Source organism: Calonectris borealis, chromosome 28 (assembly GCF_964195595.1).
Source record: "Calonectris borealis chromosome 28, bCalBor7.hap1.2, whole genome shotgun sequence".
NCBI lineage: Eukaryota > Metazoa > Chordata > Aves > Procellariiformes > Procellariidae > Calonectris > Calonectris borealis.
The window spans coordinates 417,295-431,108 of NC_134339.1; the positions used below are offsets into that span (position 1 = coordinate 417,295).

Below are 13,814 nucleotides of genomic sequence, written 5' to 3' on the forward strand. Positions count from 1 at the left end.
AAAGGGAAGAAAAACAAAACTTTGTTGGCACTAAAACAGACACGGCAACCAGGCATTTATGGGATAGGTCTGTTTGATCAATTTACAGTACGGAAGACAAGGCATTCAAAGTTGAACATGTTAGCTTCTAAGCCTGACAAATCATGACTGGTGAGATTTACCTGTCCAAATTTAGACAGCTGTGGTACAAGGAATTTGCATGCAAGTTAGTCACTGCAGCTCTTTGTAGTTAAAGAAATAAATCATGCCCTTAAAACACCTTATTTCTCTTCAACTATAAGATGCCCAGCCAGGGAAACATTAACATTATAGACATTAAACACAGCAGGATGAACCTCATAAAAAGAGTGTCTGTTTGTTCCAGTGTTGGGTGGATTTTTTGTTTGTTTGATTTTAAATACATGTCACTTTGGCATGTATACTATAATAATACAACAGCATTTTTCTATTTACTCACACAACTCTTTAAAGAGCAACAAAAACCCACTACAGACATGTTCAGATAATGAATACACCATAATTGTAATGAACAATAAAAAGGGTAATCATACCACTCAAGTTTCGACTGTTAATTCTAAAATTTAGAGGTGCAAAAGGTTTTGAGGACACAATTCTCCCACCTGGAAAAAGAAAAAAAAAAGCAAAGTCAGCTACCACAGTTTCTTCTAGAAATGACTACTTATTAAACATAACCCAGGACAGAGCCTTAAAGAGCAGCCCTAATAAAACTACCACTTGTATATCATTACAAAAAAAAAAAAAAAAAAAAAAAGAAGAAAATTACTTAAAGCTTATTCTGACAGCATCCAAGAAAGTCAATATATTAGTCCTGCTAGGTAGCTATGAGGTGACACCACAAGGATCACTTTAAAATGACATATCTTAAAACACTTCAAAAAAAAGAGCGCATTAATTCTCAGTGGCAATCTATAAAAATTTCAATTAGGAACACTGCTATCTCATTCCTAGTTAGCGTCTTTTATACACAAGCCCCCAAAGCCCTTTTATTTAAAAGAACGCTAATCTGCATTTCACAGCTATTTGCGGTCATTCAGCCCAAGGCGCAGAGCCTGAGCACCTTCTGGGAAGAGAACTAAGGTTTCTTCATTTTCTAAAGAGTGCTTGAACCTTCCCCACCTTGCCACTTCTCCCAAGCCACCACTAAAAAGTTTAAAAAAAAAAAAATCAACCACTAAAATTAAAGACGACAGCTTAAGTTTGGGGGTTTTACGGTTTGCCACAGAGCCCAAAAGTTACATTATTTATTTCAGCACAAAGCTGTACTATGGAAAGCCACAGCTTCTTTGTTCATGCCACACATTTTTCTTTTCAGAAATACTTATTTTTGTAATTTCTGCCATAACCAAATAAAATTGTTACTTAGCCAAGCGGTTAAGAGGAAGGAAAAAAGACACCTCGGGCAACATAAGGGCCACAGTGGGGTTACTGGGCATCCCCGGTCACTACCGTCTGCAATGCAACTTCTCAAGCAGCACACAAGACATCCAGGGACAGTGTCCCCATTTTGATAGTTATTAGTTAATACCCAGTACTAAATGTGACAACTTTAAATAGGAGAATCCAGTAACTGAATTCAGTATGCAGTTACAGAAACTGGATATACAAAGCCATGCCTATGCAGTCAGGAAGCTTTGCAGTCTTGGCCACTGCATGTTTTGTCAGCTCCCGCAACAGGTAAGAAAGGGCCGGCAGTTCCTCCCACCCCAACAGAGCTCCGCAGAGAGCCTTCACATGCAGAGCTATTTCCAAGTAACCAGGTAGGTCAGAGTAGATATTAAGATGGGAAGTAAAAAGCCCAAGAAATAACCATTGCGGTGCAGATGCTTGCCTGCAAGTCACAGAATAAAACCCACCAACCTGGCTCCTGACGGCTGTAACTAAGCCCTTACCACCACCAGCTCCCACAGTAAGCAGGAAACCAATGGAAAAAGGTTTTAAGTTCGATTTGTTACCTTCCTTCATGTTCGCAAATCGCTCCTTCAGTTGGTGATCCACCTCAGGACCAAAGGCAAAATTATTCACAAAAATAACACTGCAAGATAATAGTCTAGTTAATGAACAGGGACAGGCAAATGGCACCCAAGCATACACACACAACTACCCCCCACAACCACAAGTCACAGTCACTTATAGCCTTTACAGCCACTTTTGAAACTGAAAAACGCTGCTTGTCCCTGACTATACAGCTACTTCCATCTAACAAAAAGCTTTCTTCTTGCACAGTGACACAAAACAGTACCTTACCTTTAGCATTCACAGACATTACCCACATAATTACATTTAAAAAATTTCAAAGGCGTCCTGCTCTGACAATTCCTCTCAGCATACACGTGAATTTTGCACCGTAAGTTTCAACATAAAAACGATGTGCAAAATGTTTTCACCCCTCTGCCATGGTGCAATCAAACACCAACATAGCAACTACCAACACACTTACAGTAGTTAATCCACACGTGAAAAGCTATACTCCGACACAACAGACATCCATTTCATCCCATTACTTCTTCACGTGCATTTAAAATATTACAGCACAATATCAAAATATATTTTCTCTTCTAGCTCTAAATTCCCCCGTAATGCAAAAAGACAGTTGACATCTCTCAGCACGTTTTCCCTGTCCTAAACTTGGCACTTCACCCTAACCCACAACAGAGGATTGCATCTTTCTTTCTGGGTTAGGAAATCCAATGAGAGGGTTTTGTTCCTGAAAAAAAACCAGTCATAAGGAAACAAAGAAACCAGCACATAGGTAGAATCACACAAATGATAAAAATGTTTGGGAAAGAAACAGAACACATCACTGATTAAAAAAGAAATACCCCTTTATTTTTAAGAGCCTGGGCCTGGTCTAATTGTCTCTGGTGCTCCTTTCCTACCACCTTGCAACAAGAGTCCTCAACATCTCTTGGAAGCCGTTGAGCACCCTGCACGCATAAATTGTGAAAGCCATTCTGGCATATTGTTTCAACATGAAGAACTGATTTCTTTGCAAGAGGTCTGTTTGAAAACTCCCCTCCTAGTGCCTCCACACATGAAACATGTTCAACAAGGACACTGAGTTTAAGAGCAGCAGCCAAAGCTATTAAAAACCACGGATGAAAAAAATGTTTATACACCAAGGAAAAAAAAGTTATTCTTGCTACGCCTTGCTCTTGGAAATTTGGGAAACCCTGCCTGGCAAGTAAGGCTAGCAGGGGTTTCTTCCTCCTCCTTCCCACCACGTGCCAAAAAAGAGGCCTTGCAAAAGAGCCAAGCATATTAATGGGACTAGAAAACATCCAGGAAAGGAAGGGAAAAAGACATAGCTTGCCAGATATATTTTTTTTAGTGTTCATTCTGGCACAATATTTTGTATCCACATGACAGAAGCACAGGAGCCCCCAGTCCACCTTGACTTCAGCCCTCTTTTTAGCACGTATTGCTAAGCCACAAGTACAGTTAACAGGAATACTGCGTGCTGCACAGCCTGCTTACATGTCAGCACTCAACCACGTAGATCCGTGTTCTGGTACAAATGCACCCTTCCCTTCAGAGCCTGGCCACCGGTCCACGCTCATGGGAAGGGTGACACTTCAACTTACTCTCTAAGATTGGATGGCTCCAATGTGAATTCGTCAGACAATCTGCAGTCTCATTAGATAGAGCAGTCGCTGAACAGTTGGCGCACTCGGAACAAACACAAACACCTAACAATTGCGAAGCAAAAAGCTAATTCTTTTGGGATTTCTGTATCAGAGAGCAAGATGGCTGTGCATCAGTAGGCTACAATTAGCTGCATACCACGCAAAATAAACATCTACCAGCATTTCTGCATACAGTTAGATGTACTTTAGCTACAAAATAAAAAACAAAAAAAAAATTAAATTTGTTCCAAGGAAAATTGCACAGACAGCAGAGGAGTGTGCATTTGGAATAGCAAGGAACAAAGCAAAACCCCACTATGCTGCAAGGCTGGGACAAGTCTGTCCACAAATTAAAAGGCACCTCCAGAAGTTTAACTGAGGTACATAATAATGCAAAAGTCATCAGCCTGGCAGACGCCTTCTTGATGGAGTACTCTTAAAAGAGTGTCTTGGAAGCAATCCATAAATTGCCACAACGCTGAAGACTTTCAGAGAGCCCTCTTTGGCAACTGTCTTCCATTCCCCCACATAACAGGGTGGCCCAGAAGGTCATATAAAAATAAAGACTTCTTTTTCTGTACATAAGGCTGAAAGAATGCAAAGCCTTTAAAAATACTGAAGAATATTTTATGCTTTTAACAATTTATTCCCTTTTTGCTACCATCAAAAAGGAGTCTAACCCTCTGTACACATCTTCACAGAAATAATCTTCAAGACCATCAGCTTAAATGAATTCCCACTTTAAGTTGGAACAGACTCACTTGGGTCTTTTGCTTTTTTTTCAAATGGAAAGTGAGCCTAGCTGTATGCACCAATAGCCAAGATAACTAGTGTTTTGCCAGAATCACTGACATGAACTACAAGGATATGCAAAACAAACAGAGGTTTATACTTCTCTGTATAACCAGAATTTATCTTGGATACACCCTTGTGTGCAATATCATGGGACATGCATTTAAACCCATTCTTCTAGTCAGAAAACAGGATCTAAAGAGGCCAGTATAAAAGCTGGCAGATAGACTTTTGGTATTTGCTATGGAAATTCTATATAAAAAGCTGGCCAGCCTCCCAATTTCCGTTATACAAACTCCCAAATATTCAGTTCATAAAGCAGCATTCAACTGCCATACTGTACCTTGTGTTTGCAATTCTCTCTCTCCATTCTTCCGAGAGGAAGTCACCTCTTTCCAGCTTAAAAAAAAGACAAAGAACACAAAAAACCACACACACACACGAGTTAACATTGTTCCTTTCTGCTCCATAACCCTTTTCCTTTGGAGAAGGCCAAACATGCTGTACCAAGACAGTGATACTACTACAAATAAGGCCAAATGAAGTCTTTAGGAAATACCGAGGAGATGAAGCACCCAGAGCACCAGCTGGCTCTGCCCATTCCTCGGGTCCCGGAGGTGCCTCCCTCTCTGCTCCCACCCTCAGCTGCTGTCCTGCCATGGGATAAACAGGGAAGGGTCTCTGGATATCAACAATGCCCTATGAAGACTGTGCTCCTGTGGTTCGGTCAGCCTCTCTTAGCAGAGGGGGAACCAGAGCGAAGAGATTCAGCACAGCGCTTGCTGGAAACACTGGCTCATGATTCAGGCTCTTGTTGCAACAGACAGACAGGCATCTGATTTTTCTGTGGTACTAAATATAAATCTTGAATGCTTCTAACACTTTCAAATTGGAAATCAAGTAACATAAAGGCCTTACTTGAAAATAATTATAGTTGTAATTTCAGTGACTTATATAGCACCTTTCTGATGAAACCACATCAAGTCCCAGGTTAATACCTGCAACTACATAGCTTTTCCACAGATTAGCATTTTCTCAGTCGTGCTTTCGAAATGAGAGAGGAATCTATGGACCATGCTGTTTTGCTGTGCCACAAGTAAGGCAGAAGGAGGGTTGGGAGAGGAAGATAAGAGGAGGAGACAAAAAATAATATGCAACTATATAATTAATGATGATGACACACTTTAAAGGGGCAAGTAAGATGATGGCTTATATCAGAACCTCAGGAACATCAAAGCAACAACAGTGACTGCTTAGCATCCTTCTTCTGCATGTATTCCTTTGTATGGAAAGAAGTGAACATTTCACATGCCAGCACTTACTCTCGTTTAGTGATAACTTAAACAGAAGTGCCTGCACTGCAATGCAGACACACTCAAGATCCTTCCAAACCTCGCTAGCTAAGTCAGGATACCTGTCTCAGTGAAGCACCAGAGCCTGGTGTCTTCCACCATAGCTTTCTCTTCCCAGCGGAGCAGCCTGATGCCACTCAGAGCCACAGAAGGGATGACAAAGGGAGGTAAACTTGTCTGAGCCACTGTGAAGGACAAAGCCACAGTTGCCAACAGGAGTGGGTTTGCTTCTCAGGAGGAAAGGAGGGGAAAAAAACCAAAAAAAGTAGTCCAAACGCCCTGCTGCTACACACTGTGCAAGAGGGCTGAGAAAAGCGAACATCAAGGGTTCTCGCGGAAGAGATCAAGAACTTTGCAAAGAGCCTTAAGCGTTAGAAACTAAACGTGCTGAAAACAGCAAGTTAGAATAACTAAAGTTAGTCAAAATTATCTGTTCTGCCAAACAGCTACGCTGAAATAAGAGTTTAAAACAGAATTACTACCTGTATTCTCACACCTGTGGGAGGGAATGCATGTTTTGATATCGCAATAGTAAAAACAAAGCATACGTTGGAGACTGAACTCAGAGAGATCCAACCTAACAACATACTACTAGGTATTTTCAATACCTAAACCAGAAACTCAATGCAACATCAGAACAGTTCTAAAGAGTACTGAGTTTTTCTCACTTCATATATGGAAACATTTTTTTTGAAGCTCTATATGCCCTATTTGTGAATAGAGACCATCTCCAGATTATTTTTAAGAGATAATTTTGTCTCAAAGTCTTATCTGTTCTTGTAGTAAATAGTTTCATGGTTGAGTAACCAAGACACAGTAGAAGAAAACCTACATACAAGGCAACTACATTTATTTCACAACCATTTTTGCAAGTCAGCTTCTATATTGCAGTCCTCCACACCACACAGTTTCTAATGTCTACATGAGGTTTTCATACACTAACAGGAGAAAGAAAAACATTTGAAAAATAAGGAAGTGGGATTATAAAGCCATAGTCTAGTAAGAGAACAAAGAACCAGCGTAACATGAAACTATTTTGAAATACTAAGCTTCATATAAAGGTCTTGAAATCTAACCCAAGAGGCTGTTATACTTTACTTGGATCCAGTTACACTATATTTTGTCCGGCCTGTGTGGTTAGGAAGAACGCAGTTATAACCAACATCTCCATGCTTTAACCTGATATAACACATGGACGCTGAACACTTTTTCCCCATCTACTTTTGCAAGATATAGCCATGTTACAATTCAAATGAACTACAGCCCTGTTTGAACCCGTCTATTTTTGTATTGTAATGCTACCCTAGCTCATACTTAGCCAATAGTTGAGGGAAAAATCTCACCAGGAAAAATACTGGACTACAGAAATAACCAGATGGTCAACTGTGGTTGGGAGTAAATTGGTTATTTTTTCCCCTCTGGAAGCAAGACAGTGATTCCTGGATCAGCGGTCTGCTACATTCAAAGCACAGTACAAGAGCTATCTGATTGACTACTCCTGACGACCAGTTTCTTCACCTACGGTACTTGGGGAGCAGCGATCAATAAATGATGGCCTAAAAGGAGGAAAGTAGGGCCTTCCCCATCAACTGACACAGGGAATCCAACAAAACCCCCCCAAAATCCCAGTGGTTTACAATAATTCTGAGAGCGAAAAAAGAACTAGTAAGGAAACTCCAGCTAACTAACTCCTGGCCAAGGGTTGCAGTAGCTAAACCAGTAGAAGAACATGATCCATTATGGTCATGTAGGGAGAAGCTGGCACGCCCATGCAAAGCAGCGGTGACAGCTACAGGGATGCACTCAATCTCTTCCCATCAGTGTCCCCACCCCCCCATCCTGTTCCTCCTCTCTCTGTGAAACTTAATCTCCTTAGTGAATAATGAATGGAAGGGACCATCTGTAATGCAGATATTTTCATCTGATTATACAATGCAGGAGACATGCTTTATCTAAAAGGATAATTAGCTCAGTGAAATCCGCTTCAGAGAGCTGCCAACCTGCATTGTTTCTAAATTTAGAAGCCAAAACAGGTTTTTATTCAGGTTTTTCAAACAGATAAATTTGCTCTACAGAGACTGCAGAAATACGCTTAACGGCATCCGATTCCTATAACTTGAAGAAAACCAGCAGGTCACCGCCCGGGGGAAGCAACAAGAGGTACACTCCAGCAGCTGTGCATTCATCACGTAGCAGAGCAACAGTTTATGAAGGTCAAGCCCCTCTGCCATGGAGGAGGGCTCGTTCTCACCCCAGCGCTGGGCTGGAGTCTCTCTGGTAACGCTCTGTTTGACCGGCTACACAAAGCCATAAATTCACACGCAGAATGCCTCATTCCAGCAGCCTCCATGCAAACACTTGGCTCACAAAAACCAGTCATTTCTGCCTGGAAAAGTACACATGGTTATTTTTAGGTTCCTGTTCTTTTCAAAAATAACTGGAGGCATGAATCCAAACCTCCAAAATGTGGCACCATTTCAAAGCCACAGGGGACATTTGGAGGGCTTTTCAAATACCAAAACATCAAGTTTCCCGCTGAAATAGGGCATTCAAAAATATCTGGGACAAACAGATATCTTGCCCTTTCCTCAGTTGCAGTGTACTGTTAAGCAATGGAAGTTTTTAAGTACAGGTGATGTCAGTTATCCCCACGAACCAGCAGCTGGTATCAGGCAACAAGAGACAATGAAACTCCTACACAAATCACTCCACTTTTGCTCAGAACAGAGACTTCCAGAATAACAAGCCAGTCAGGGCACCTCAAACTCAGAGACAAGCCTGCAAGCTTACAGATGCCAGGCTTCCACTGTTTTATGCACAACAAAAATCACCTCTAATGCACGGGGCTGAACCACAGAGCATCTTCAGCAATTAGAAGCTACCGGGGTTTCCTCTGAGCAGACAGCACATGTATCAGAGATGTCCATCCAGCCAAAATTCCAGCCTTTAGCAACGCTGACCTGTGTTTTCCTACACTTATTTTGAAGACTCATAGATGATTTCCACCTACTGCTAAAACATGCTTTTATGGAACAGGTGAAGGTATTCTATAACAACCCTGAGTAAACAAAAACAAAACAAATCCTTGTCTTTAGCAGAACACGCGACTGCAGCTACCGCCAACTTCGCTTGCAGAGACCTACTCTAACCCACGACTGGAGGAATACCTTCCCCTAGCAGAAGAGTACAACACATAGTAGGCACTGAGGACACACTGAAAACTTTCTTCAAGGGTAGCCCAGGAAGAACACTTAAGCACTTTCTGCTACATGGCAATCTCAGCATTGTGCCCTAGATACCTGGAGATGGCTCTGATTTTGAGGCCACATGAGGATATTTACAGTTAGAAACCATGAAAACCCATCTGCCTCTTAATTGCAATACCGCTTTTTAATTTGATGACTGCACATGTGCAGAAATTCCCCAAGAAAGACACTCTAATTATCTAGGCCTAATGACCTTAGAAAAGTCTCCTGTTTCCTTCAGACAACAGTTTTCTTGAAAAGAATGGGGTAAGGCTAATCTTGGAAACGTCTCAGTTCCACGTGAAGAGAAACAAGAAGATAAGAGGAGTTGAAACAAAGTGAGATGTGTTGGAAGTGGGACATTCTAGTCCAAAAAGCTGAAACAGCTGATGATGATGAAAAAAGCCCTAGAAGTATAATGCATTCCCTACGAATGCAAAAGAGAAGACTAGCAAAGAATATGATTATCCCTAACCGATCAGGAATTCAACATCAACAACCATACAACCACAGCATAGGCATGTAAATATAGCAAGTTGAAACATATCAGTTGAATATAAAAACTAAGAAAAATTCTTATCAGAAAGTGTTACTCTCTTGGAGTTTTTTTTTTCCCCAATTAGAATCATGAGATTGAAGAGCTCATCATTTAAAATGAAATTCAGTTCATTTAACAGGATTATGACATAACAATTATATTAACAGGATTATAACCTACAATAGCTAGAGATCAAGGAGACTTACAAGCCAACGTATGATGAGCAACCTTTCTCCCACTCCTCTCATGCCCCAAATGGATCTTCCCACTCTAAAGCTGCAGCCATGACCCATTACTAGCAGCTATAGCTCTATGGAAGCTTTAGGCATCCAACATGCCTCAAGACACTTTGCCACTAGCTACTGGAGAAGTTTAATGTGCAATTATCATCTGAAAGTGACTACGCAACGATGTTTTGTTTTACTGAAAAGATCTGCATATATATGACTGCGTATTTTGTATGGAACCACTTCTCAAAAGAGACTTTTTTCTATGATTGTAGACAAAATAAATGGAAATATACCTGGACAATCAGGGTTTATTTTAAATGTTGTCACTGGACCTTGCTCATCAGAATTCACGTGTCCAAGCTCAGAACTTCCAGCAGTAACAAGAATATTTCAGTGGGGAAGGCGAGGAAGTGAATCTGATGGTTGCAGAGCTGGTAAGGACAATCAACCATTGCCTCACCAAAATAGTGTTAGCTAAAAGACAAGACTTAAGATAAGCAGCAGATCACTTTTCAGTGAGAAATCAAAAAACCATTTGTATTGGAAATCTGTAATTGTACTAGGCTCTTGGCTGTTTAAAAAAAAAAAAAACAAACACACCAACACAACCCTGCAGGCCCAACTCCAGGATTTATTGCTGCCTTATGTACCACAATTTTTACTTTTACAGCAAAGCAGCTGTTAAGTGCATGAAGTCAAAACCACCATCCACATTATTCAGACAAAGCTGCAGGTGGGACCTGAGACTTCTTCCCACTGAACTTCTGCCAAGCTTCCCTCCTCCAACACTTTATTCTTCTCAAAATATTTATTTTTCATATGACTGCCTAAAACATTAGAGTGGAATTCACAAGTTAAGCTCTGCTGATGACAGACTATTTCAATTTGCGCTTATTTTGTCTCCAACATTTGGAATTTTGGGACCCCACTAAGCATTTTGCAGGGGACAAAGTTGTTTTCCAGAAAGACAAAGATACCAGGCTTTTAATTCCGTGCCTTCCAGTGTCTTCTAGCTGCGTTACGAGACAAGTTTGCTCTCTGTTTAACAATAGTCACCTATAGAAGATGCTGTCTAAGAAGTTACTAAAGAAAATATACTGTTTGGCAAAAAAACATAATTGTAAGCCTAGGATGTTTGATGAAGCAATAAAAACTAAATAAAATCTGCCCTGTGTGTCTACACATAAAAGACCAAAATCTATCTTCAAGCATCACTATGAGAAGGTGATAGGAAACCAACTTTCCTTAAGACAAGAAGTGCTGTGAGTGTTCAACCCTTCCCAGAGAAGCAGACTGCATACTCAAGAGAAATTTTACTCTAAACACTTTTCAGAAAAGACTTACAAAAGCCAAAGAACCTAGCAAAAAATTTAGTAGCTCTGTTTCAATATAGTACCAGACTCTGTCACTTGGAATGCACAATATGGAAATGCTCGCTGCCTACGGCAATCAATATGCTTTCAATATTTTAGTCCAAGTTCCTATCCTATTCTTTAAATTACACAGCTCATAAGCAGAGTATCTTCAGTAACAATTCCTTTCATGTAATGCCAGCTGGGTGACACAATGGAAAAATGCCATATGGCCACTTCATGAAAAGTAAAGCATTCACAGTGTTTCCACAGCAGGAAAGAGTTAGCAGCCTGATATCAATCCTGCTACAAACTAGTCCCACAGCAGGCCCAGCATCCCTCTGAAGAAAATCACACTATACAGTAAAGGCATTTCAAGGAAAAAAATGCACAGAGGCAGGTGGCACTACCACTTTCTCCAGCCTGCTCCCTGAAGGGAGAGTTGTAGCGTCCTTCATTACAAGATAAGCCCTCTAAAGAGCACCAGGGATCCCAGCAGACACCGAAAATTGGGAAATAAAGGCAGGCCATCTACGACCTGCCATTTGATCCCACATTGCTGGAACGCTGAAAGGCATGCAGTTCAAACCATTCTGGTAACATAGCAATAATGGCTCTGTACAAAAGGAAAATGAAGAAGTAGTTCCCCAAACACTTGCTCGCACTTCAACTGCAGTACACATTGGTAGCTGCAACTTCTGAGCAGGAAAGAGTGACCCAACTTCTCTGGGCAATTAGGGAACAACCCTGATCCATCCAGCCTCTTCCTTGACCATAGGAAAGTAGTAGGAGAAGCATAAACACATGTATTTTCAAAACTCCCAGTGGGTTCCTATGTACTGTGATTACATACATTTCCTCACTGGAAAGTGATTAACCAGGGAGCAGACTTTCTTAACGACATTTAAGAAGAGGGAGAAAAGGAAAAGGGGAAGGAATGGCACAAGGCAGCATATGACTCTGCACATGCTTCACACTATCGTTAGAGTGGAAAACACATCCACAATGATTAAGTAACATTCGGAGGAAGTGGAAAGCTATTTCAACATGTGTCCCTAGCCCCAAGTAGAGAGATGCCCTGTGATGACCCATTTACTCCTCCTGCTCTAGCTCTACCCTCAGAGCATCTAATTCCAATCCTTTCCAAATCAGAACTAACCACCCACCATCCTTCCTGAGCCCACAACCCACCCCTTACTTCCAACTACAAACCATCTCTCCTGTTAATTGGTCCTGGAGTTTTCTGCTCTAATCTCACAGTGCTGGCATTCATCCAGAACTTCCACCCCAACTCCCCAGTGTTGAAAACCCTGCAGTCCCATCCCCTCCACCACCTGTCCCAGGTGACCACATCTTCACCTGCCTGCAGAACCAAAGCTTTGGCTTTTGTTTCTAGCAGGAGATTTCAGATACCCAAGGAGGACCTGCCATTTTCAATAGTCCACCCAGGAGAACACCCACATCATGGAGAGAGGCAGGGGGCAGGGGGGGAAGTAAAAGGAGATTTAATACAAACAGAAGACACATGGCAGCCCCGGTTAAAATGACAATGTTTTAGAAGAATAAATCTTCCAAGAGCTTCTGAAAAGACTTGAAAGTACTCCCAACAACACTGTACCACATGTCAAGCAAGACAAAGAGAGCGGCCTGGGAGGATGTCTTGGAGAACACCATCCTCGGGATCAAGATAAAAGCCAGGAAGCAGGTATGACTCATACTGCTGCTTGGCTGGTGAAAGGCTGAAGAGGACTTTGCAAATTCTGTACATCAGCATGGATCACAAAGTTTTTCAGCTGAATTTCACTCACTGTGTATTCTGCATGTTTTTTCCCATACCATTTCATCCACTTTCTGAACTCTCTGTCCATCGTCTAGAAAAAGGAGGAAAAACAAAACCACCTGTTAGGACATCTCGTGTTACCAATTACATCGCAGTAAAAGGAGGTGCAGCTCTGACGGTCTCCATCGACCCCCAAGACTTTTTGTTTGGTTGGTTTAGGGTTTTTTGCCACTAACACTCAAAGGATAGGCAGACAGACAACTACTGTAGTTTAGTTTCCTTAAAAAAAAAACAAACAACTTTGCTTCATTAGGGCCAAGTCAAAGCTGGCATCTTCTCTCCCCCCTTTTCATCAAAGTTACATGTTATAAGCAAGGCAATCGGAGTTGACACTGCTCAGCACTAAAAATGGCGCAACCTTAAGTAGCTACTGTGTTGTGGTACGTAATCCCACAGCGAGCAGGAGGCAGTGAATGCAGTCCAGTCTAAACCCAGATAGCAAAGGAACAAACAGGATAAAGACAGGTCTTCTAGCGTGAATGGGAAAGCAGAAAGCAGTATGCAAAGCATTGCAACAGCAAACGGAAGGAGCATCACACTTGCGGAGCAACCAGGAAGAATGCTTCAAACTACGTCTAAACAGACTAGGGCTGCAGAGGATGGAAGGCTGCTACTACTCAACCAGGTAGCTGCGCCAGTTTTCCATTGCCCAAATATAGGAGAAAAGAACCAAAAACCCCATACATCAAGATAGCTTGGTGCCTTACAAATATGCATCTCCACATTTACAAAATCTTGTCCCCCATAAATTGACAATATGCAGCACAGGTCATTACTTTAGAGTGGCAGTGAGGGTCCAGTTACACCTATACAACACATTT

At 41.5% G+C, this 13,814-nt stretch overlaps 1 protein-coding gene across 15 annotated transcripts in view; it reads right to left on the bottom strand.

Annotated features, from left to right (window-relative positions):
- DOT1L (DOT1 like histone lysine methyltransferase) overlaps positions 1-13,814 on the bottom strand; it is a 76,245-nt gene that overhangs the window by 33,507 nt on the left and 28,924 nt on the right. For 13 of the 15 annotated variants that reach the window (XM_075175720.1, XM_075175713.1, XM_075175718.1 and 10 more), the window contains exons 7-10: positions 12,962-13,024; positions 4,780-4,835; positions 1,974-2,053; positions 552-620 (exon numbers count right to left, since the gene is read on the bottom strand). In XM_075175720.1, the coding sequence (XP_075031821.1) occupies positions 552-620; positions 1,974-2,053; positions 4,780-4,835; positions 12,962-13,024 (268 nt within the window). The remainder of the gene's footprint in view (positions 1-551; positions 621-1,973; positions 2,054-4,779; positions 4,836-12,961; positions 13,025-13,814) is intronic. The other 2 variants (XM_075175719.1, XM_075175709.1) reach the window with 2 other exon arrangements.